The 26,263-nt window shown below is 37.7% G+C and overlaps 1 protein-coding gene and 1 long non-coding RNA gene across 3 annotated transcripts; one reads left to right on the forward strand and one right to left on the reverse strand.

Annotated features, from left to right (window-relative positions):
• Nucleotides 1-649: 649 nt before the first annotated feature.
• Nucleotides 650-15,887, forward strand: fech (ferrochelatase). Its single transcript, XM_086097083.1, has 11 exons — nt 650-880; nt 2,511-2,601; nt 3,650-3,769; nt 3,911-4,059; nt 5,126-5,260; nt 6,903-7,009; nt 7,195-7,293; nt 7,505-7,612; nt 9,108-9,272; nt 11,213-11,272; nt 14,076-15,887. The coding sequence occupies exons 1-11, from the start codon at nt 844-846 to the stop codon at nt 14,211-14,213; spliced, it is 1,209 nt and encodes a 402-aa protein (XP_085953209.1). The 5' UTR covers nt 650-843; the 3' UTR covers nt 14,214-15,887.
• A 2,911-nt stretch (nt 15,888-18,798) lies between these two features.
• LOC147162104 (uncharacterized) lies at nt 18,799-20,645 on the reverse strand. 2 transcript variants are annotated; one of them, XR_015097289.1, is made up of 3 exons: nt 20,497-20,645; nt 20,320-20,419; nt 18,799-19,601 (listed from the first exon to the last, which is right to left on the reverse strand). It is a non-coding gene; the product is annotated as an uncharacterized LOC147162104 (long non-coding RNA). The 2 variants fall into 2 exon arrangements; XR_015097288.1 differs by lacking the exon at nt 18,799-19,601 and adding an exon at nt 19,727-20,047.
• Nucleotides 20,646-26,263: the final 5,618 nt, after the last annotated feature.

The raw sequence follows: 26,263 nt of genomic DNA on the forward strand, positions 1-26,263 counted from the left end.
GAAGGCAGTGCTTCAAGTAGATCAAGAAAAACCGGTATAATTTAAAACATTTAAAATCGATGGTCAGGAATATACGTGCACGTACTAAACTAAAGGCAAGTGTATATTTATGCTTGAACACTATATAAATATGTATTTTAGTTAAAACATAAATGGTAATTTTACACAAACGATCTACACGTTGTAAACCATACATAACTCATTGTGAAGTCAGTGGGCGTGTCCACTACAAGCAAGGGTGGTGCTATGTTTTGGAGTAGCGTGACGTACTTTAAACCTAATAGATTTACATCACGTTGTCAAGCAAGAGGTCGTTGATAAACGGAAGTGACATATTTACCTGGAAAATAAAGTTTAACCTATACATGACCCCGCCCCCCCAAAAAACCGAAACGAAGTTGTGTTCTTGTGTGGCTTTTTAAAACAATTAAACACAATAAAGGAGTTACGCTTTGCGTGTAGAAATATTTCCTTTATTGCTTTTATTTCATCTGTAATAGGAGGCAACTTTGTTTTCACTTCCTTCTAAATTTCAAACTACACAGAAAATATATGCAATCCTGTTAGTACGGCATATGCATTCCGTATTTGGAAGGAAAAGTATATTTTGGAGAAGTTTTTACGTTTGAATAATATCCGGAAGTAATAGCCATGCCGTCTAGCTTGACATTGCCGAGACACAGCCAGCTGGAGGCGATAGCTGAAGGAATCTCGTTCACATATCGAACAGCGAAATACGCGGGAGGAGGAAACAACCGCGGGCACAGTTAAAGAAACCAAAAGTGCACGACTTATTTGTCAGCGTGTTTTTTTGAGGGACGACAACAATTGGAAACTATCACAATGACAGTCCTGGGCAACGCCGGTCGCTTGATCCAATGTGAGTATAGTACTACCGAGCTAAGTTAGCCTCGGACGATCTATGTATAGACATGCGAGTTGCTATTTATTTGAGTAAACTATTGTTCCGTCTGCGGTGTTGCGCTAGGTATAATTAAAAGGTCATGAATGGTGTAGCCTTACACGGAGTAATTAGTAAATACACATCGTTGACATTGGCGTCAGTTTCATAAATCAGTGGCAAGTTAAATGGTTAAAGACGCTCCATTTCCGGTCAGGACTTTCCATAATTAAAAAAAAGAAGTTTGTTATTGTAATTTGCATCTCTTTAAATCTATGTTTTAACGACCTTAATTATTTCTAAGTACCTTTTATGATTCACATTTTTTTGTCCAGTTACTGTTCCACCACTATTACAAGTTTAAAATCATAGGTTAGTCTTAATAGTTATTTTATTTTGTAAATTACATTTTTATTTCCGTTCATCGCTAACTTCAAATTGGGCTTGCCTAACGACAGCTCAACATGAGTGTGTTTTAATGTTCACTGTTACTTTTGTGTAATTGAATGTACATATTGGTTCCAATATCTTTTTTCCCGAGTAATGTTTGTTTGAACCAGAAACATTACAAATTACTCAGTGGAGCATTTAGTCTGAGTTACACAATTTCGGCATTTTAAACTTGCATAATCTCAATCGGCACCCTGGCGGCGTTTAAGGTATTGCAGCATGAGAAATAAATAGTTTTTCAGAGATTGGGTGTTGAACAGTAAAATAAAAAGTATCACTGATTGTCACACCCACCTAAACGTCTGTCAACAAAATATTTTCTCTGGGTAATACAGCTTCCTCCCACATTCCAAAAATATGTAGGCCTATGATGAGCCTAATTGAAGATTGTAAATTGTCCATAGGTGAGAATGTGCGTGTGCATTGTTTATTTGTAATTTTTTTGGTGTATGTGTCCCCTGTGATTGACTGGCATGCAGTCCAGGGCGTGATGATGATGAATGAATAGTTTATTTGCGGCTCCATATATAACACAAAAGAAAATACAAAAATCCTTTCTATTAACAAATCAATAGTCTCTTTGCACAAATCCACTACTTCCTGAACTCAATAGCACTCCTTAATTAATCCAGGTGTGCCTGACTTTAGTAACCACGGCGACAATGCAGGTTTTAGATGTTTCCGAACACAGCTGATTCCTATATTCAGCTCATCAGCGAGCTCTGCAGAAGCCTGATAACGATCCTGATATTTAGAATCAGGTGTGTTGGAGGATGAAAACATTGAACGCAACACTCTGGCCCAAAACAAAAAGTAAAGTAAATTTTACACACACACAAAAAAAGACAATGGATCCCAGTCTAAACAGAGTCAACTTTACACTAGGAAGAGAGTACAATATATATATTTTTAAAAATCACTCAAGGGTTGACGAACGATCCCACAACTTTCAGCATGGGGGACGGCCACTCTACCACTTGAGCTATGTCAGTACATAGAAAACCATTTTAGGATTTTTTGTCTTTTCTGGGGGAAAAAAACAACGTTTTCTTCATGCATAGTTTGAAACAAAAAGTGACTGATTGTAAAATGCTGTATGTCAACATGTTTTACTCAGTAACTAATATGTCAGATTGATTTCATTTTTGATCTGCTGCAGTTGCCAGGAGCAGTGTCAGTCTCAGCATGAGGACTCGTGCCACTGTTGCAGCTTTGGCCCATAACGTGACCCCAGAAACACAGGACAATAGGTGAAAAGCATGCACACACACACAAATAGTATTTCACTACTAAGTTAATTTGAAATTATTGCATCGGCATATATGAAAAACAACCCTTTTCGTTTATTTTCAGTTCAGTTCAGTTTAAAATTTTCTCTGACAGTTATGGGAAAAGTTCCGTAATTGGGGTGCTAAAATTAACTGAAGGTCCCAAGCAATAAGAAACCTTGATTTTATTGTATCCCACCTGGGGATGTGTGGAGGTTGGAGTCGGATGACCTCATTTCGCAAAAACAAGAGAGGCAGAATATTAATACAGTAAAGTAGAAAATTCATGATGAAAGTTCATGGATAACAATATATTGTAACATTTACTATTAGGGCTGGGCGATATGACCAAAAAATAAAATCTCAATTTTTGCAGTCGTTCAGGACGATTACGATTTTAATCTAATAAATCCAGCAAATATTTATTTAACGGTTTCATTTATTCAAAAATAATTCCTGTGCAAAATGTTCAGACAACAATAATGTGTACTGATTCTAAATGATAAACTTTCATTAGCATTCATAGTTTGTGCTTAAATGCCACAATGAAGTAGTTTGTAGCTATTGTAAACATGTCTTGTAAAGCATCCATTCAGCATTCTGCCAGTTGTGCAAAATTACAATTCACAAAAATATTTGGATGTAAAAGAACGTAAGAACAGCCTTTAATAATCCAAAACACAAAATTCGATTTCACGATTTAGCAAATTTTCAACGATTCGATTTTTTAACTGACGATGTATCGAATTAATTCGATTTATTGCCCAGCCCCATTAACTATAATTTTTTATTTATTATTTTTTTTTACAGAATGGTTAATTAACCATTAAAGAAACATTTGGGTGGAGATTTTAATATTTCTTACGGTACATGGGTACAGATTTTAGATTGCGTAGATGCACAGTATCTAATGTTGTGAGTTATTATACCATGCAAAAATATTATCAATAAATTAGACGCATTTTTTGCAGCGGAGGTAAGATTATGATATTGACTCACTTTAATTCCTGCTTTTGAACTTGTTGTGCAGGAAACCCAAGACAGGCATCCTGATGCTGAACATGGGAGGACCTGAGAAACTTGAAGACGTACACGACTTCCTGTTGAGACTCTTCATGGACACAGACTTGATGAAACTCCCAGTACAGAAGTACGAAATGTTGTCGAAACACATTTGTATAATGCATTTTTAAGGGCAATACATAAAACATATATATATGTTGGTTCTGATTTTATATTCAGTTACAACAGATAGACCTACCAGGTGTAATCGTCCTTTTATGCCCCACAGTACGCTCGGCCCATTCATTGCCAAGCGCCGCACGCCAAAGATTCAGGAGCAGTATAGTAAGATCGGAGGGGGCTCGCCCATCAAACGCTGGACTGCCATGCAGGGAGAGGGCATGGTCAGGCTGTTGGACGAAATGAGCCCTGAGACTGGTGAGAGCGAGCATCCATACAGCATATTTATAAACAGGTGTTGCCATCTCGTCTGTCGCGTTCCCAAAGGAAGAAATGCGTTTTTACATGTGGCAAAAAAAGCAGGCTCCATGTATTAATTTTTTGATGTATATATGTATGTAATATCATATAATATACAGTGTTTTCCCACAGATTTGGGTTGGGTGGCCCGCCCAAGTATTAACATGGTGTGGGAAACACTGATATAATAGAATTAGTGCCCCTTACTTGGAAATCCGGTACTGGGGGAATTCAAGTCGCAACGCAGCAGAATCGTCAACATTTAGCAGTAATAAATGGAATAATAATGCATATATTTGTGGTGACTGGGGTCAAGTTGTATTTTACAATTTTAAAAATGTGCAGAATTTAACAAGCTACTTCATCATAAAGATTAGATAGCTCTTAATATGAAAAGAAAAATGAGTAGGAGTGGTCACCAACGTCTTACAAATGCAATTAGGCCATCTAGTGGCAGTAAAATGACCAACACAATATTTACACTTGTTTTTTACAGTACAATACATATTTTTAATTTTAACTCCATTTTATGAATTATTATGAAATTACTGTATCAATATTTAACATTTGTTTTAAATTTTTATGTTAACATTTTAAACATATATAAAATTTGCAATTAATTGTGAGTTAACTATTGACTACCTGGGACACCTAAATATAATGTAAAGAAATTCATATGCTAATTTCTGGACACCAGAAACTTTACCTCAGTTTCAGAGTTTCTGTAGTAGTTGGTTGAGCTACTGTGAAATTCTTGTCTGCATCAGCGGCAATCTGCGGGTGCAAAATGAAGATAGCAACATGTTGAAGGAGCGGTTGCTCACACGCCTGCTTCACACCTCACTGATAACACAAACTGGAACCTAAGCAGCCGTTAGAAATCAACTGACGACTGACCACCAAATTCAAAACTGATGTTGTTGATAACTTGTCCCGGGGCAGTCTGCTGTCCTCCACACCCCGAAAAAGCTTCTCGCGTTACTTTACATATCACTTTGAAATCTTTCTTTTTCTTTCCCATCAGCTCCTCATAAGTTCTACATCGGGTTCCGGTATGTCCACCCGCTGACTGAGGAGGCCATCGAGGAGATGGAGAAAGACGGAGTGGACCGAGCTGTGGCCTTCACACAATATCCTCAGTACAGCTGCTCCACCACAGGTCACAGACGCACGTCATCTATTGTTGACATCATAGTAATAAACACTAACAGTTTTTCGGATAATGGCATAGCACTGAGAAAGTTTTCCCACAATGCACTACGCTAATGAGGTGTTGCATGGTTTACTGGTGTAACAAAAAGGAGGTGGCCAAATATTTGCACACATGCCAGTACAATTAGTCTCTAAAAAGAGTTTCTGTTGTTTTATTTATTTATGTTTTCATTTGAAGTGTGTGGCACACATTTCTCTGCGAAATGCTTTGCGTGCAGTAATGGTTAAACAATTCTAAATAAAAAAATTTTTTTTACATGATTTTATTGCCAACACGTTATTTGATCAAATAAGCCATTTTGATCATGTATATTCTGTGTTCATGATCATATTGAATATTTGGCATGTGTCCGCAAAATCGCTGTCCACTCTGTAGTTATGAGGTTACTGCCTCTTTAAGAAATCTGCTTATGTTTTCAACGACATTACGATAGACCGATTGTCGGACGGGAAGATTATCGGCGCCCATATTCAGCATTTTTGACGAATATCGGCCTTTTGTTTTTTAATAAATGTGATGGCCGATAATAAATCAATTTAAAACTGTGTTAACTTGAGGGAATTATTTATTTAAATTTTCAGTTAACTTTAAATAGGATGCTGCTGACTCTGGACATTTTCTGCTCCTTCCGTTTTTGTTTGAAATTAAAACTGAGATAAGTGAAAATTTTACATTTCAGTTATTTTGCAATTTTGGAAAATTATTTTTACTTGTTAAAGCTTTTATTTAACTTCTTAAGACATGCTAATGACCTCGTGAGCTCCCTGAACATTTTTGCTAGAATTTTAAAGCAAAGCATCAAAGATTAAAATAGAAAACATTTCGCAAATCTGAAAAGTTGTTTAAAGAACACATGCTAGAAGACATTTTGTCTTTCTTCAATTGAGGCTAGATGGAGAGAAAATATTTGCAATTTAACAATTTAAATCATATTATGTGTATATTTGGATGTTGTCAAGCGTTCTTAAAATGTCCACTCTGTCATCGTGAAATATCAGTTGATTTTTTTTTTAAACTTCAGAAATTCAAAATACATTTGTTTAAACCTGCTAACTGAAGCATGTTGCTAAGTCAACCATGTGCTCATAAAATGCTATTATTAGCCAAAAATGTCCACCCTGTTAGTTACCTCGCATATATTGTTGTCTTTGTGTACATTTTCTGTTAATAATTTTTTTTAAGTGTGGGAGCTTGACTATTTGCATTTTTGCAAAGCATAAATCGTACTTCATACAATTATTATGAAGTCAAGTGAAAAATCTCTCAATTTCTGGGACATGAAATGGGGACGCCTCAAAGGCACCTCATGATGATATTGACCCGTTTGCTAAATTCCTCAAGCATCATCGAGTGGCAGCACCAAATGATAGAGTACAAGCTCCAAAAATAAAAATAAAAAATCAGATTTGAGGGAGTCTCCACATTGCTGTTTTGGTGAAATGTAGTTGTATAAAAAATTTTACCACAGCCAATTACTGCTCACCAATAAATTCAACAATTGCTTGGTGATAAAATTACAAGTAATAAGACATTATTAACAATATTATATTTTTGTTCTTAATGTGATTCTTTGTTGTTGTTTCAACAGGTAGCAGTTTAAACGCCATCTACCGTTACTATAGAAACAAAGGCGACAGGCCAAAAATGTGTTGGAGTGTCATTGACCGTTGGCCCACACACCCTCTGCTGGTGGAGGTGAGACGCGCACGCGCACGCGCACGCACAAGCACTAATGGGGCAGAAAGAACAGGAGGGCAAATGATTACAAAGATTTCATTTAAGCACAAAGTTGTCATAGCAACGATTGAGTCGCAAGCCTCATTATACGCTACATTTAATTTTTTTGAGATAATAATTGCCTTTTGTGTGTGTATGTGCAGTGTTTTGCAGAACACGTCAGTAATGAGCTGCTGAAGTTTCCTGAAGCGAAAAGAGATGATGTCGTGATTCTATTCTCAGCCCATTCACTTCCTATGGCTGTAAGTGCAACATGATATTGCCTGTCCGGCTTTATGCTATTTTTATATCATATCTACTGCTGACACAATCTGAATACATTTGTCATGCAGTCAAATGAATTGAAATATAATATATATTTGCTAGATGAAACAACCTGATTTATGAACAATTTATCAAGACATGCTTGCTCCCCAAATGAGCGACCGTGCTACTGTTGTGTAATGTGTGCAGGTTGTAAACAGAGGTGACCCATACCCCCAGGAAGTGGGCGCCACAGTCCAGAGAGTTATGGAGAGACTCGGACACTGTAACCCTTACAGACTTGTGTGGCAGTCCAGGGTAAATGTTTGCATGCTTAAGAACCTTATCAATCAACTGGATCTATCTGGTGGTAATCTACAGTATAGCATAGATCCTAAGAACATGCAATAGGTCACAAGTGATTCTCAAAAGTGTCTAGGGGTACGCCGGCTCCCTCTAGTGGTGCTCACCGATACCGCTCATTACCGATTTATTAAAAGTCAAAGAGGCCAATAACTAATATTTGGAGCCGATATTCACTTTCACTATAAGGAACATTTTTTAGCATCAAAATAAAATAATACAAACTACAACTCTTTATTGAATATTTTTAAAGCATATGTTTATTGAATATCTATTAAAGATGCCTTGTGCCATTTAAAAAGGTCATATTTAATACATCATGCATGCTCCACCAATGCCCAGATGAGTACAAAGAGCCCTGACTGTTTTACTCTGACTACACTTATCAGCTTTTATCTTCCCTTTATAGTAGAGAGTGGTGGAGGGTGACGTCATGCGCGTCCCCGCGCAGTAGCGGACATGTGGCGTTGTGCTAGCATTAGCCTGTGGTGTTGGCTAGCGTACGACACTGCACGCATGAGCTGCTAACTTTCCACAATTGGGATGCTGCAGTTACATTTTGGGCCAGAGGTGGCAGTCGCAAAAAATGCATATATATATATATATATATATATATATATATATATTTATTTATTTATTTATTTTACTTCTTTGTTTTAAAATTCTAGCAAAAAGTTCAAGGTCTTCCCAGGAACATTAGCATGTCTTTAAAAGTAAAATTAATAAATAAATAAAGTAAATAGCTTCCTATTGTTTTCTCCAGTAAAGTTTTTCAAACTTTAAAAATATCTGAAATGTTAAATTTTAACTTTATCTCAGTTTTAATTTCAAGCAAAAACAGAAAGTGCAGAGAGTTTCCAGGGTCAGCAGCATCCCACATAAAGTTAACAGATTAGTTAATTTAAATAAATAATTTCCTCAAGTTAACACAGTTTTAAATAGATTTATCGGCCTTCACATAAAAGAAAAAGGCAGATCCCATTATTTATCAAAATGCTGATAATCGGCCTGGCTGATAAACGGTCTATCCCTATCGTAAACCTCTTTTTACATATACAAACACAACATTTGAGAACCAAACTGTTATTCCCCCACTGAAAAAAATGCGCTGTAGAATGACCTATTAACCTTTATGAAAATCTTCTTTTGGTGTTCCTGCTATATTTTACAGTAGCCAAATTCGAAGTCAGCTTGCTCATTAATTTGCGGTCAAATTACCTTTATTTATATAGCACATTATCATGCAAAGAAAGTGCTTACTAATATCTGTTAAAAAACAACAACACTTTTTTTAAATCACATATTGCATGTTCAATAATACAAACTGAAACTCTCCAAGTAGCTGATTTTTATTTTTTCCACCTCAAGATGGAGCCACTTGTCTATGTAATGGAGATAGTCCTCCACCTCAGTGTACTGAATGCATCATGTCCTGCGTTTCATCCCTCAGGTGGGGCCCATGGCGTGGCTCGGCCCCCAGACGGACGACGTCATCAAAGGCCTTTGCGAAAGGGGGAAAAAGAACATCCTGCTAGTGCCAATCGCCTTCACCTCCGACCACATCGAGACTTTACACGAGCTGGACATCGAGTATGGACAGGTGCTGGGTGAGGAGGTGAGAAGTTGCACAAGTTTCATCCAGTCTGGAAAATCATACAGAGGACTACACAGTCTGCACACGGCCTGAATAATGCCCAAGATTAAACTAATAGTTAAGATCTGAGTTTTTGTTGAGTCGACTTTTAAGTTACTATTGGATCCATTTAGGAACAATTGATGCTTACTACACTCACCAAATGTCTATTCAACAATAAAAAAAATTCAGCTCAAGAGTCCTTTTGGAAATGTGGCTCCTTCCCTGGCCCCAACTTAATAAATAAATAAATCTATCACCTTATTGTCATAACCAAACAAAAACAAAATTTTAAAACAAAACTACCATAACGCTTTGTATTCCATTTTGGCAGAGTAAAATAATACAACCAGCTTTAAATGTCATTAAATGGATTTAGCTCAAATTAAGGCTTTAAATGCATTAAAGAGCATTGAATACGATGCCTAGATGCATTCAAAATGTAAATAGTTTAATGTGAAAACATTGTGGTTAATGCTTTATTTCACATACAGTTTTGTGCAAAATGTCTAGCAATAATAAATGTGGTTATGTATGTATATACTGTGTGTGTGTGTGTGTGTATATACATTTATATATTTTATATATATATATATATATATATATATATAATATTATCACATTTATTGTTATGTTTTTATGGGAATTGGTGACTGGTTGTAATTTACAATTAACAAAATACCAATTGCTCTGATTTTGAAAACAAAAATGTACTGTTCCTGTCACCAACGTCCGACATGAAACACTAACGCCCACTAGTGGTAGAAAATTACTGCAACACAAATCTGGCTCGATGGCTCACACTCCTTTTTAACTGATATATATGTTTTTTTACTTCAAATAACTATGAATTACTTACTATAAACTTACATTATCAGTGAATTAAAAGATACAACCACATTTGTATTTTGTTACTGTATTTGTCTACTTTTATGTTAGTCAATGAATATGAAAAACTTGAAAAAGTATTTAGTTAGAACTTGCGATTAATTGCGAGTTAACAATGGAAATCATACAATTAATTCCAGTTAAAAAAAATTAATCAACTGATACTCCTAATATATAAACGGTATGCGTACATGTGTGTGCGTGGACATTAAATTACTTTTAAGTTAAACATTTCATTAAAAAGCATTGAATTCGATTTGCAGATACCTGCAAAAACCCTGACAACAATGTACGTACACATTTTCTTAATGTTAGTGTGTGCTTAGAAGGAGATAAATGTCTCGTTGTCATGGGGGCACCCAATTTAGTGGTCTATATTTTTGGGTGGTCCAGTCTGGTCGGGACCCTTCTGCCGTCTCCAGGATCAAGTAACATCAGTGGATCGCTGATCTCCAGAGAAATTGTTCAGGATGTGTGTTAGGTTCTGTCTATGTCCAGCAGCCGAGTGTCGTGTCTGTCGGAAGGCACCAGCAAGGTGACCACAGATCAATGTGACTGGTGCCACAAAGGCACACACACAATTTGCTGCGCTAAGTTCTTTATTCATAAACGACAAGCTTTAAACTAATATGAAGTAATTGAGTGAATGTTCCGTTCCAATGTTTTCAGCGTTGAAATTGCAATCAAACGATTCGTTTTATTTATAGGGCACTCCATGAACTCCACTAAACAGTCTGAGCCGCTTCGAGTGTCTCAACAGACAAGAAAGTGAAATCTACTGTAAGAAATACATGCAAGCTCCGAACGAAGCGCTTGTGTTTCTTGTACACAAACAAAATACTGCAAAAATTAAAACCCTTCACGTTATGCCAACACGCATTACTTTAATGATACTTTTTTTTCACTATGAGCTTTATTTAGCACCGCCTGTATTTCCTATATATGGGGGGGGGAAATTAACATTTCAGTTCTTTTATTCTACTGCTTTAGCTTTTTAATCTGATTTGATTTTAATGTCGTTTCCCCCGTGTCAGTGTGGTGTGGAGAACCTCAGAAGAGCAGAGTCGTTGAATGGGAATCCTCTATTTATGAAGGTACATGCACCCACGCACACATATTTGTTTTACATTTCTCCTACACACCACTATTTGAAATAGGATACGCAATACCACTTTTTTCCAACCGATACTACAAGTACTCAACTGTTGAATACTTTTAATACAAAGAATGTTCCCCAAAAAGCAATGACAGAAAAGACCTTGACATCCCAATAAAGTTTTTTTTCCCCTTAAAATTGTATGACATTTATGGCAATTTCATTATTATTTTTTTTCTATATTTCAAATTTATTTCACATTGCTTAAATATTTTTGAAAACGAGCAAAAATACTTGGTAGATAATTCAAATCTAGCGTTTTTCTGCCAGTGGCTCTATTGAAATGATGCATCACTGCTCGCTAATGGGCAGTGAAAGCTAGCAGACTCGGACGTTAGCTGAAAGCTACTTGAGGCTAACCGCAATCGCCGCTAGTTTAGTATTTAGTCAGCCAGCGATTGCACAAGTTTACTACTACTTATTACTCGTCTATGGGTATTTACTTAGATGAATATAATTGCCTAAAGGCATTTTACTCCTTTGTATGAGGCACACAAGATAATTGCACCACTTCTTCTTTCCATTATCTGAAATTGCTAATGGCTATTGGCTAGGTCAAATGTATGACTGGCAGCAAGTATGTACATAATATGTGGAGAGGAGATACTGTAGTTGTGAGATTTAACGAAGGAAGGGAGGAGGGGGTGATGCAGGACAGACACGCAGGAGACCACGGCAGGCCGTTTGGTGGAATATGTAAACTCCAAACAGGATGCTGTCAATAAATGGATTCCCTCCCTCCCCTCTACCCCCTTTACTATCTTCTGCCTTTCTCTTGTCTCTCATTTCTATCCCTCACTTTTCTGCCTCCTTTTACTGTCTGCCCTGCAACAGCTAACTGCTCCACCTCTAATAGTTCTTTGAGTGTTGTATTTTGTGTGCGCGCTTGTGTGTATGTGAGTGAGAGAGAGGGTTTATTAAAGCAAGGAACAGATCAATGGGAATCTTAAGAGCTGACTACAGTAGAACTGAACTGCCCAGCTGTCTCGCTGGTCAAGCCCGCCTTTGCTCAAAGACCCCATGGCAGGCCCGTGTGTGTGTTTAAATCAATAGCAAATTTCATGTCTTCTATATTGTATTAACTTTTGAATAACTTCCCCTCCTTTGAGTACACCACGTGTTGTAAAGAGGACTTGTATTCATCTGCTTTGCCGAGATTATTTACAATCATTGGCCAGCATTTCAGTCAACCATTGGGCTGTTAACCTGTCAGTCTTCATACACAGAGCCATTGATTTGTTGTGATGTTAGTCACCGTGTACACCTGTCAATACTTACTGTTATCAGCAGCAGAAGTGTTATATGTTAGTACTTTTGTTACTTGTCCAACTGGGATTGTGCCAGGGACAGTCGAATGTTTGCAAACCGTGATCATCCGTTACCAAAATGTATATTAATAACTTCAAACGCTGCGGATATTAGTGGTCACCCCCAATATTTCAGATTTTATGGACAATAAGCGTGATGAACAATGCAACTATAATATTTCACGACTCAAAAATAGCTACTGTACTATGACAAAATAATGTTTATTTTTGAGACCTCAAGTGTGTGTTTGTCTGTGTGATGATCGGTGTCATTGTACTAATGGAAAAAAAACAATAGATGGAAAGCAGGGAAATTAAAATGAACAGACTAGGGATGGGAAAGTACCAATACTGGATATCTGTGGCAATACCAGCCGTAGTTTAAGGTATCGTTACTCACAACGATGGCCGATAAAACTGTCGGCTGCCCTCTTTTGGCCATTTTATGATCAGGAAGTAGCTATGACAAATTAGAAAAATACACTCTAAAAACAGTTGGGTCAAAAATAACCCAACTATGAGTCAAAAATGGACCGATCCTTTACTTGGGTCAATTTGACCCAACTTTGAGTCAAGAAATGGGTATTTTAGTGTAAAACCACTCATCAATATTGGTCGGATCCTTTATTTGGGTCAAAAAATGGGGGCATTTTGTATAAAACAAGTAAGAAAGTTGGGTCACATTGACCCCTAAAGTTGATAGGCCCATTTTTGATTCATAATTAGGTTACTTTTGACCCAACAGTTTTTAGTATGTAGAAAAGTGCTATACAGTGTTCCCTCACTTTTCATGGGAACCCGCTTTGCATACAAGTAACTGGGATCTGTTCTAAAAAAATAGCTCATGAGTGATGGGACACTGATTTGCTAAGAAGAATTAAAATAAGTAAATGCCAACATTTTATTTAAACTTATCATGGTACACGGTTCTTAATTTACCAAGTATTCTCTATTTTGATAAAAAATGTAATAGAGATTGTGTTGAATGAAATAAAAAAATTATATTTACTGGTATAAAAAAAATTGCCTGTATACTGTAAAAACCCGTTTAGTGGATGCTCACTGTATACTTTTGCTAACTAATGTCACTCCCTTCTTCGGTATAATAGCGCAATGCATGGTAAAAGTGCAGACATGGCAAATCCTGGTCCAGAAACTAAAAACCCTGCCACAGTTTGGCTTTAGCCCTCGTGCTAGCTAGCTCGCTCCCTAGCATGTAAACAAGCACACGGGGAACTAGCTAGGGAACTAGCTAGCTAGCACCTGGGGCTAAAGCCAAACTGTGTCAAGGTTTTTACTTTCTGGACCTGGATTTGCCACCTCCTATAGAAGTGGCAAAATAAATGGTATTCAGCCATTAAAAATAATTAAAAACAAATTAAAGAAAAAAGGAAGGGAAACCCGTTTACATTTCTTATCTTGCTCGTTGTCCAGGCTCTGGCAGAACTGGTCCAGTCCCACCTGAAGTCCAATGAGCCCTGTTCCCGCCAGCTGACCCTGCGCTGCCCGCTGTGCACCAATCCCACCTGCGGAGAGACCAAGGCCTTTTTCGCCAGTCAGAAACTGTCATAGAACCTGCGACGTGCACGGGCAAACGCACACATTGTGCATACGTGCGCTTGGCCGTGAACACACATCAGGGCTCTGGAGACGTCATGCACTGTCCAATGTGAAAAAAAAACATTCAATGAAGGACGAGGTGTTCATGCAGACCTTCTAAAAGGTAAGAAATGTCAGAGGGAGTGGTTGAAAGAAGCTGTGTCAGCATCTCATACTTTTTTTTTTCTCAGCTTGTCTTTTGTTTGCACAGAAACAATTTATTGATCTTTTTTCTTATTGGAATCGGGAAGGTGTGAAACACATTCAAGTAAACAAAGTCGTAAATTGTAAGAATATTCTATCCAAATTTTACTGATCATACATCTGCATATAAATAAGAAGTGACACTGTGCAAAAACTGCTTCATCCCAATCAAAATAACAGGAAAAACATTTGCACTTGTGTATAATTCCCCCCTTTTTTTTGTTGCAAAGGTTTGCTCTTACATTCCATCATATCTGCACCTCACTCCCCTTTTTGTTTTTCGGCTGACTGAGCAGAGTCGAAAGGTTGCGATGTTTTCCTTGTCGTGTCAAGACAGGCTGGCGTAAAAGTGTTAATCACAACGGCGAGCTTAAAAACATCCTCGTCTCAATTCTCGCGATAATTGATGAACTTGTTGACTGCTGTTTAGCGTATTCTACAGATTTTTCTAAACTTCCATGTTTGGTAGCAGGTTCGTTCGAGGTCAACTGCCTGCTTAAAGCACAACAGCTCATCCTTTACCCATCCTTGCTGCTGTTTCATGATTATGTTTAAAAGGGACAACTCTTGCTAATAAGAAAATTGCTTCCTGTCGCGAGACTGAAATTGAGCATGTGTAATGTTTTAGTTGTTTCCCATGTTGCCATTATAATGTGCCTTTTACATTGGTGAATGAGGTTTTCTTTGTATTATTCAGATTTCTACAAATTAGTCATGAGAAGAGTGACCTTATCAAATGACATTTACAGATTGATGCCAAATTATGTAACGTCTTGTCTATTGTGTCTCTTTAAAAAGAGATTTTAATCAGATAAGAAGAACCACATTGAAGGGGAGATGAGAATATCACAAGTTCCACGTTTCACTTTTGTCAACATTGGCACCTAAAATCCAAAATGGCACTTTACAGCAAAAATTCTCTCCACGTAATTCAAATATGCTCGTGCTTCCAAAAGTTCGATAAGGTTGCTAAAAAAAAAATAAATGTTTTAACAGTCCGTAAACACATGTCTTTATGTACGACTAGGGTTGTGTCAAATGTCAACATTGTTTTTGTTAAGTTTCCAGACTAATTAAAGCAAAGTTTGTGAACAGCTAATTGCAGAAATAAGATAAGATTTTAGGCTTTGTATTAAAATAAGCTAAGGTAGAGTTCACTTCTGGCCACAGGTCAAGACATACCACTTAACTGCAGCACACAATTGTGAGGACAGAAACAGTTGAAAAAGGTTCACTGCTGTTTGTACTTTAAGGCAGTTGCAGTGCAAAGTGCATTGAGTAGAATTACTTAAAAAATAAGATAGTTTTTTTCCCCAAGTGTTTGCATTTATTTATTTGCTTTTGGTTTGTTGTATTACATTTGTCTGCATTGTGGAAAACAAAAATTGAGTCATGGGCTGTCAGCATGTCTTCCTGTATAGTCAAATAAATGGCAAAACGTCATACATGATTGAAAACTGTGATTTCTGGTGGTTGTGGAAAAGTAATTTCAATTGATAGAACCAATCCAGAGTTGCCGCTGTTTGATGCACTTCTGAGCGAGTCCAGTCAGACGTTATGATAATCGAGTCTACTGCATGGGGAAGCAACAACCTCATTTTTGTTTTGGTTTAGCTGAAGGAAATTTTGGTTCATCCAGCTGTTAATTGAACTGCTGTCAAATAATGTCATCTACATAGCCAACATTGTTATTCTGAAGCAATAGACCCAAAAGTAACATACGCACAGACTGAACAAAAGAGGACCAATGATTGAGCCTTGAGGGACCCCACATGCCATGGCCTTTCGATCTGATCCAAAATTTCCATGGTCACAAAGTAACTCCTTTCCTCCAAAAAAGGACCTGAACCATTTTTAAGACTGTTCCATTTAACCCCACCCAAGTTTCCAACCTGTTCAACAGGTGAACAACTGTATCAAACGCTGCACTGGGATCCAGTAAAACAAGACCTTATATCACATTTAGTACTTTAATAAAAACTGTTTCTGTACTGTGATGAGGTCGCAAACATAATTGAAATTCATTAGAGTTCATTTGAGATCAAGAAATTGTTGAGTTAATTGAATTGAGTTCAGAGTTTCAGCTTCAGTTTTATTTGACCTTCTAAAATACAGTTTTATGTTTATGAATTTCCTTTTGAGATTTGTCATTTTCCAGGTGAACTTATCCAGAAGTTACATGTTATTGTGAGAAGCCAAAAGTCTCAAGTACTCGAAAGTTTTTTGGATTTAAAAAAAAATCCAAATTGCTGTACAGCAGCAACATTAGCTATCAGGCTAGCCAGAATGTTTTACTAAATTGCTCAAAAGCAACCCAAACCAGAATGATATTTGCTTGTTTTGTTTTGTTTTGTTTCTCCACATGAGCTAGCAGGCTAGCCAGAATGTTTTGCTAAATTACTCAAATACGACCCAAACCAGAATATCAGACAACATCTTCAGGTAACGAGGTCAAGAACGTGATCTTGAGTTTGTGTCGAACATATTTTGACATGTTATTGTGAGAAGCCAAAAATCTCAAGTACTACAAAGTTCTTTGGATTTAAAAAAAAATCCAAATTGCTGTAGAGCAGCAAAATTAGCTAGCAGGCTAGCCAGAATGTTTTGCTAAATTAGTCAGACGACCCAAACCAGAATGACACTAGCTTGTATGTTTTGTTTTGTTTCGTTTCCCCACATTGGTCAGTCAGCATCTGCTAAGTCATCTGCTTCGATGGCTGATGCAAGAGGGTCGAAATAAATCAGTTCTACATGTTGTGATTCTCTCTACTTTGTCCAGATTCCCTTTCTCCCTCAGTCCTTCGCCCTTCTGCCACCATTTTCCTTCTTGTATCCCATTTTTTTGTTTACTATTATTCATTTTTCTCTTCTCCCTTCTCCTCCCTCCAAACATCTTCTTGTCCTGTTACTTCCTTTCTCTCCTCATTTTATTTTATTTTCTATTCCCCCATCTTCACTATATCAATCATCATCTTCCCTTTCTTCCTCCTTTCTCAGCGTGGTCATTTTCTCCTTCCGCCCCTCCTCTTTTCTGCCTTTATGTCTGACCAATCTTTTCCCCATCTCCCTCTCCACCGCCTTCCACACCTTCCCATTCATTTCTATCAGTTTGCCTCCCCCTCACAGCTTCACCTCCCTCCGAGTTTTCCCCCCCGAACCTCCCAGCAGCCCCCCCCTGCGGTGTTGCAATCACCTCTGCTGCTGTTGATTAAGCCGAGAGAGATTGGCTGTCCACGACCCAATAACCCCTGAGGTTGCAAGGCTTGGCGCCCTCTCCCCTTTTCTCCCCCCTCATCTCATTTTGCCCCCCCCCCCTCAGCATCTGAGCCAACTATAGTCTTTGCCTTCATTTTTTTTTCTGTCACTGTCACCTCTTACCTTTGTCTTTCTTCCTCTTGTATCCCCCCATCTTTCCTTGTCCACTTTTCTCTACTCTCCCCCTTTTCTGGCCCGTCATCACAAGTTTACAACTTATCATTTTCCCCCTATTGAATCCCTTAGCTTCTTACTCATTGTCCTTGACTACATAATTGTATTTCCTTTATTCACAGTCCTTCCAACCTTTCCAGTTTCATTTCATTCAGTCAACTTTCTTCCATTTTTCTCTCCTTCAATCCTTGTTTCCACTGACCTTCTTCCTCTCTTTGTTGTCCTGTTTTTCAAGGTTACCTTACATTCACTTGTGGGAAATGTGATCAAGACTACGATTACATACATTTGGTACAATGTATGTAGTGCTATTTTGCCCCCCCCCCCCCAAAAAAAGTAAACTTTAACTCATTTTACAAGAAGTCACATATCGACGCCTTCTTAAAATAATTGCCTAAGTAATTGTTTTCTTATTTTTCAGGAAACACACACAAAATGAATCATTTGCATTATGAGGAGATGATTTAAGCAACAAAATATTTTTGGGGGAATTAGAATTAGAAGCGTTTCAGAGCCTTACTGTATATAGCGTACAGGCACTAGCTCAATATTTGAGGAACAAATATTGTCACCCTCTTAAAATAATTGCCTGAGTTGATTTGATTTCGATTCACAGTTAAATTCTATTCCATTTTTTTTATTCGATTCTATTCAATCCAATCCAATATCGATGAATATGCATATATTTATGGAACATCAATTATTCTTAATTAAATTCCAAATTTTTTGTTAATTGAGTTGATGGGTCTTGTGATTACGTAAGTGTCAGCAAGGATGAGATGGAAGTACTTCTTTCATAATTGTAATTCAATAATTGTACATATAAATGAAAAAGGTTCTGAAATGTTTTTAAGTGGAATAAGTCAGTTATTTTGTAAATATAAGAAAATACTTTAAAATTCCAGTGAACAGTAAATTTGAAGAAAACTGCACGATATCAAAGAAAACATTTAAAATTCTGGGGGGGGGGTGTTGTTCAGTGTGGACATTCTTTAAACATTCCCACAAATTTGGGTCATTGATTGAAAATACAATTTGTCCACATGCAGAGACAAAAAAAATCCTAAACAAAAGGTCGCAGTATGACAAAATGAGTAACTGATCGTGTAATGGTCCATTGGCCTGACTTGGTTCAACTGATCCCCGGTGAAGGTGCAAGTGTGAAAGCTTGCCGTCTTCCGATGTGTCCTGTGATTGACTGCCAACTTGTGGGAGCGCTTTTGCCTGAAGTCAGCTGAGATAAGCTCCAGTTACCCTGAAAAGGACATGCGCTATACAACAGGCATGGCTGGATGCATGCTGAAAAATTGAGTGCAAAAAAAAAAAAAAAAGCTTTCTTCACTGTACATTGAGCAATGTAAAGGAGTAATGTAATCTAATTCCACAGCTACCACTCCAACACACTTATTTAGTCATTCTAAGCAACTACAATTTTCAAATATTTCCACACTTCCATAAAACTGCACCGACCAAGGAGGAGGATAACGTCACTCCATTTGGACTCTAAACATTTCTACTTTGCCCTTGCCTCTTATTTCGCTTTCTTGCGTTTTGAACACCCAAATCGCTCTTCTCCTTGCTCCATTTACTCCGTCTGCTAGCCACGCAGCACAGGTGTGTGTGTTCACATGCACATGTGTGCATTGTGTGGTGACTGCAGGCTGCTCGTAATTGAAAAGCTGCAAGGCCAACCCTGTGACCTCCTATTGAGAGAACGGCCATTGATTTCTGCAGAGAAAGGGAGAGAGGTATGAAGTTGAAAAAGAAAAACATATTGAAGAACAGAGAGGACGGATGAAGAAATTGAGGGATGACAGGAGGGGGTGGATTAAAAAACACAAAAAAAATCAAAGAAGGCGAGTCTTGTGTTGGTTTGTATTGCCCGTCAACTTTATCCAGTAACTGAACAGTATTGCTGCAATATTATTTCATCCAATCCAAATTGTCATGGATTTATTTCGGCACAATGACTCCTCAACAAGTCTGTGGTGGAGAAGGGGGTCAAACCAGCAATCTTGTAATTCTGAGAAGGACACTCTAGTAGAAGTAGAAATGATCCAGACAGTGGTGACTCTCCAGTGAATAGCATCCCAGTGCTTGATTTCATATTGTTGTACCACCGAATGAGGGATGTTGCTGAAGTGTGCAGTTCTCCACCACTTCCAAACCGCATCCTCAATGATCAGCAAAATTGAAATTAATACCTCACCGACTAGCCGACAGTGATGTATAACTGAGCATTTATAACTAAATATTGAACTGAATCTCATTAAATTGGGTGTCTAACAAAATGTGAGATATGATAACGATGTTATACTTACACGTAACAAATAAGTGATTATCACATTAATAGATAACGTTTAAAAATAAAAATCGATTCATCATTTTAGATATCAAAGGACAAATCCACCACCATACATTAAAGTGGTGTGCAATCAGCACTTACCTCTGACAGCGTCCTGTGACACGAGATCTGGTCCGGTTTTGGTCGAGACGAAAGCAGTCCGGCAAGTTGGCTGGGGTCACGGATATGAAGCTTTTTTCTTCTAAAAACAATTTGCGTTCAAAAGAGTGATACATTTGCATCACAAAACTGCCCATTAGAAAAAAAAGTCACACTCACATTTCCGCCGGGTTCTATTTTTCTGTTCGTATCGCTGCGCGGCGCACTGCATCCAGCTGACAGACGCGCACAAACCAAGTTGTTTAGAAGTGTTTACCTGGCGCGAGACAGCTAATGGTGTATAACTAAGGAGTGTTGTGTGTTCCTGTGTCGCACATTCTGTTTTGTATTCCTGTGCACAAGTGTTTGTGAACGCATCGCACGTCTCGCTCATCCATACATTGTTGGTAACGTGTGCCATTTCGGCTTGTGAGTAAAGTTTCTTGTGTTCGGCGTTGGCTGCGGCCAACAATAGCCGGTTGTATGAAGACAAATAAAAAGTTGAGATTACCAACCACGTCTGCTGGCAGCGTTCTTGTGACACGGTCACACTATATTATATTGTTCTATATGTAAAAATGGTGCGGACGCGTGATTTCCCGGGCGGTACCAGTAAAAAAATTGCCTGAATCTCAGCACACTTTTCACCGCTCTCCGAGCACTTCAAACAAGTGCACCCCATTTGTAAGTGACAGTCACCCGCTCTCTCAGGGCTCCGTTCTAATTCCATCTGACGAATTTTTGCATCAGTATATTCGGGTTCATAAAGATTCCCCCTTGGCTCAGTGCTAAAGACATTGTCGTCGTAGTCAAACATGTTATCGTGAGTTTTCAAAGTTATAATTACGGTGGATGCAGCGCGCCGTGCAGTGATACGAACAGAAAAATAGTCCCTGGTGGTAATGGAGTATGAGTTTTTTTAATGTGCAGTTTTGTGATGCAAACCTATCACTCTTTTGAACACAAATTGTTTTTAGAAGAAAAACTCTTAATTCTTTTTATTTGAAAAATTTCAATAATTTTTTTCCCATATTCAAATTCAAAGTAAAGGAAAAGAGTTAAAGGGGACAGAAAGAAGTAAAAATAATTTCCGTGACCCCAGCCAACTTGCCGGACTACTTTCGTCTCGACCAAAACCGAACCGGGTCTCGGGTCATAGGACGCTGTCAGTGGTAAGTCAGTGCTGATTGGATACCACTTTAGGTGAGGAGAACATACAGATTCATGTCCAAAAACCCAAACTATCCCTTTAACAGAAGCCCAGAGGTGTTGAGAAGGATTTCATGTGTATACATCCCGTGTTTATTTAGTATTTATTTCTGAATAAAAACTTTGGATTCCACCTTTAGAGTAATGTCCTGTTTCTGATTAAAATGGATGGAAGTGTAAATGCCCCCCCCCCCCCGACGATTAATCAAAAATAATCGACAGACTAATCGATTACTGAAATAATCGTTAGTTGCAGTCCTACTTACACACAATGCTCCTTTTGTATGTTATTCCAGAGGCAGCAAAGTAAAAATCTGCAATCAGACTGTAGATGAGTTTTCAGTATCTCCTCGTTTGCACTCATTGACGACATTACACTGAGGTCGGAGATCTGAATCAATAGAATACAACTGCAGTATTTATGTAAATATTATTATATTATTACCAATTATGATTTTTTAAATCATTGTTTTTATTGTGCAGGATTACAGAATGAGTACCGTATATGCTTTTGGTATCATTTCCATCATTATTTCCCCCTTGCAATCATTTCTGGCTCCATCTCTGTCACTTTGCGGGGGTTGGCCTCAATCTGATGATATCTCAGGCTTGCCCGCAGGGTTTAATCAACTTCTTTCTGATGGAATCAACAAAAGAAGAGCATAGCTTCACAATGAGGGGCTTAATAGCACATCTGTGCGTGAAGCTGTTTCGATGCCTGCAGATTTCTTATCGGTGTACTTACAGCAGCGAGAGTCATATTTATTTGCCACAGTAAACATTTTCCCCTCTGGCTCTTTTGTCACCGCAGGTTGTACGAATTAAGACAGCAGTGTTTTACAAACGTTTAAACTGCAGTCACTCTTGGTTTTCCCACGCTTTGTCCTCTTTATCAGGCATCTGACCCACAGGTAATAGAAAGACAATGTCACCAGATTTAACAGCAACCCAATGGCCTGCTGTTTCCTTGGCAACAGTGGGAGGGGAGCAGGAGGAGGAGGGCATGGAGTGATTAAAAGGAGAGCCGAGGAGGCGGGGGAGTTTAAAGGTGAAAAGTGATGAGGTGGATTGATGATGGAAGGTAGATGTTCGGATGATTACAGAGATGGAGGAAAGCAACTGATTGTGAAGTAGATAATAATAAAAAAAAGGGGGGGGGGAAACAACTGCCATTACTGTTCAAGTTGTAGTGTTCATGTAAATTACAAGAAAAGAAGATTCTATAGATGCTTTAAACTAATAGTAATAATGTCCTGCTGCTAATAACTAATCATAACTCGCCTCCTCCACATGTAGTACCAACACTGAACTGTGAGAGGCAGCATCGTGCCACAGGGCATCTAAATGGAAAATAAAGAGAGGAAGGAAAGGTAGTAGAAGTAGTAGTAGAGTAACAAATCAAAGCTAAGCTAACACCAGGGTAATCGCTCAGGCTAATCGTTCGCAGAAATCAGACAATCTGTTTTTTGTTGACTTTGATTGCAAGCTAAATGCTCAAATGTGTGCTGATTGTTTGTCATGCAGCAAAAAAAATAAAAAATAAAAAATTTGATTAAAAAAAATATATATGTTCATGGCGGAGAATTGTTTTACATGCAAATATTTACTGAAACTATACCTTTACTATTTCATTGGCATAGTGAAGACTATGACTTAGCTGCACATTTTGGTAACAAAATGGACGCCTTAGGAACGTATCTCCATCAGTTTGTTCGTCAGTGTTCTCACACAAAATCCAAAGGAGTACCAAAGTGGCACATTTACATATTTAAAACTGTTGAAAAGTAGCTAGCTAAGTTCCCTTTTCTATGCCGCTTGTTCTCATTAGATTTGCGAATGCGCTCAAGTGCCTCTTTCAGCTGAATTTCAGCTGAATAACACAAACACACATTTGATAATGACATAGTGAAATATCTACACATCAAATGTTGCTAAACTGTTACGCTTCCCTCCAAAAGTATTGGAATAATGTCAAAAGATAAATTCTGTATGAGACAAGAGAACAACAGTTCATCTTATTTATTTAATTTCAGGTTTATAGTTTGTCATGAAAGCTGAACAATTTTTAGGTGATCAAAAGTATTGCCACAGATAGACTTAAATAGGGGTCAATGGCGGATATGTTTGTCCGATGGTGCTTATATTATGAATGATCATGAGGTAGTACAAAGTAACCAATTTGTGTCTTTTATTGTGAAATCAAGACAGGAGTTTATATCATTCGCAAAACAGTCAAGAACCGGATCGGAGCAGCTATCAGGTTTGTAGCGTCTCACAATAACGATGTCAAAAAGTTATACCCTTTTAGCAACTGGTATGTAGTGGTTATATTTGGATATCATACGGTATTAAAAAATATATTAGAATGAATTTTGTCCAACAAATCAATATTTTCATGATAATCTTACGTGGGCGACAAGCTATCTTGTTTTGTTTAGATTGCTAATTGCTAGCCTCATAACTTTGATTTGCTGTTGTGCTTGAAAGTTTACATACAGCGTAAACTTATGAGCACACTATGTTATGGTGAGTATATTACAATTTATACATTGAGCAGCTTTAAATTTTGGAGTTTGACTTGCCCAGTTCCACTATTTTGCTTAATTGCTACGGCAGTGTTTTTGGGGTGATCATCTTGCTGCATATTTGGTGAAGGATCTCCCAATCATCTTTCTTTAAAAAGGCTGACAAAATGTTTCAGTAGACTTTTGGTGTTGTTCATTAACCACCTATCAGGTTGAGCACCTGGCTGGAACGTCCCATTTAAGGGTTGATGGTGCTTCCAAAGGTGTTGGCTAACAACCTAATTTGACTTCCACCGGCCAGTATGCATTTTGAAAAAGGCATCCAAGGCAAACTTATATTTTTCAATATATTTTTGACAAAGAACAGTAATGAAACTGGAATCATGTTCATGGATAAGACCATTGTGACGTTTTTATTGAGTTTCTCCCCGTCTTTCATACATAGAGTGGAACAATCATTCTCCAATTATCTCCTTCATGTTTGATCATCATTTTATTCCACAACAAAAATGTTCAGTCATGTCTCTTTTTATTTACCAACCAAAATGTAGAAAATGTAAAAAATGCTTCATCTGGTTTGGATTTACTGTGTGGAAACTATGGAAAGAATGGTAGAAAAAAAGCGATTTGGTTTTGATGACATTTTAGAGTGAGAGAGCTGGAGGATAAAACTGATTGAATAAGGAAAACAAATCAGGAGCAGATGACCTTTGACCCTTTACTAATGGTGTTGATGATTTACAGAATCCAGTTGAAGTTTGAATTGGGAAATAAATAATAAATTGTCACTTAGTCATGTAAATAAATGCATTGAATTCTGCAAGTTTTGTGTTAGCAGGTCAAAGGTCATACTAGACGCAACATAATAAAGTGATGATGATGATACTGATGGCGATGAGTATGAGGTCAAGAATAGAGTCACTATGCATTACATGGATAGCTAACTGTAAATACACTCATGCATAAACTCTGGCCTATAGCACTGCTATGTATGACGACACTGTGATGCACAGGTGAAGAAAGACACTGATATAACAATTGAAAGTAGGTATAAAAATAAATTTCGCTGGTTGAATATTGAATTCAAACAGCTCATCAAAGAGGTCTGTATTATTTCTGGGCGGAAACAACCCTTGGCGTCTTTTCAAACCCAAATGTTCCCAATTCCAAACATACAGTTGTACACAAGGGGACAATCACCCCTATACATCAACCAAAGTACACATTTTAATTTTAAACAAAGCCCTCCCACCTCCATCCCGTTTGAATGGGATAGAGTAACATCAACAAGAAACAGAGCATAGAAGAAGACAAACATTTTCTCATTTTTGGTTTATCAATTACAAAAAAAAGTATAAAGCTTGCCTCCCACACACAGTTTTCCTTAAAATTACCAAAAAGAAAACAAGAATAGGAAGAAGACCGAGCGACTAATTTACGACTATTTTAACATCGTCCTCGCCATCATCATCATCATCATCATCACTAGTGTCTATGAGGTATATCTGCAACAGTTTGTAAAGGAGAGCACGGTCTGGGTTTGGGTGTTTTCTCTCCACATTTAAAGCTTTACAACCATCAGGAAAAACAAAGCAAGTACCTTAGTTTGGCATTTACGCAAAATACTGATCTTAAGTCATGAGAGGATGTTCACATCTCGTTCACATCAGTGGAAAAGCAGCTCAGATTAAAGTGAAAATAACATCACTGAGAATTTCTTTGCTGTGATTATGTTGCAAAGAATCAAAGGACAGAGACGAAACTACAAGTGGCAGCATGGAGGTTTGTTTTTCACTGGTAAAAGTATGTATTTAAAGGTCAGTAGAAAGTATAGACTTCACTTTGCGGCTCGAGCAAGTTACTATATCGAATGGTTTGGCTGGAAAACGTTAATTCCTCGCTAAAAGTACAGCAAATGATATAGCTGGTTGAAAATATAATTCGTAATACTGATCAATTGAATGACACATTTTCTGCTTCGGGTTATTTATTTATTTTAATCAGATGTTATGTGACTTGTGTCTTGAGGTGTGCGTCTTTAGCCCAGAGAGCGTATATCATCATGTATTATATGTTGTTTGACTTTTGGCCTAGCACACAATTTAAGACCAGCCATTAAGAGCCAACAATATAGACTGAAATAAAATGTTGTTTAAAAAAAAAGAAGCTTGAAAAAGACTTGAACTTGACTTCAAATATATTTGATTGGTGTC

Source organism: Leptonotus elevatus, chromosome 15 (genome assembly GCF_054856555.1).
Source record: "Leptonotus elevatus isolate MCC_2025b chromosome 15, RoL_Lele_1.0, whole genome shotgun sequence".
NCBI classification, from domain to species: domain Eukaryota; kingdom Metazoa; phylum Chordata; class Actinopteri; order Syngnathiformes; family Syngnathidae; genus Leptonotus; species Leptonotus elevatus.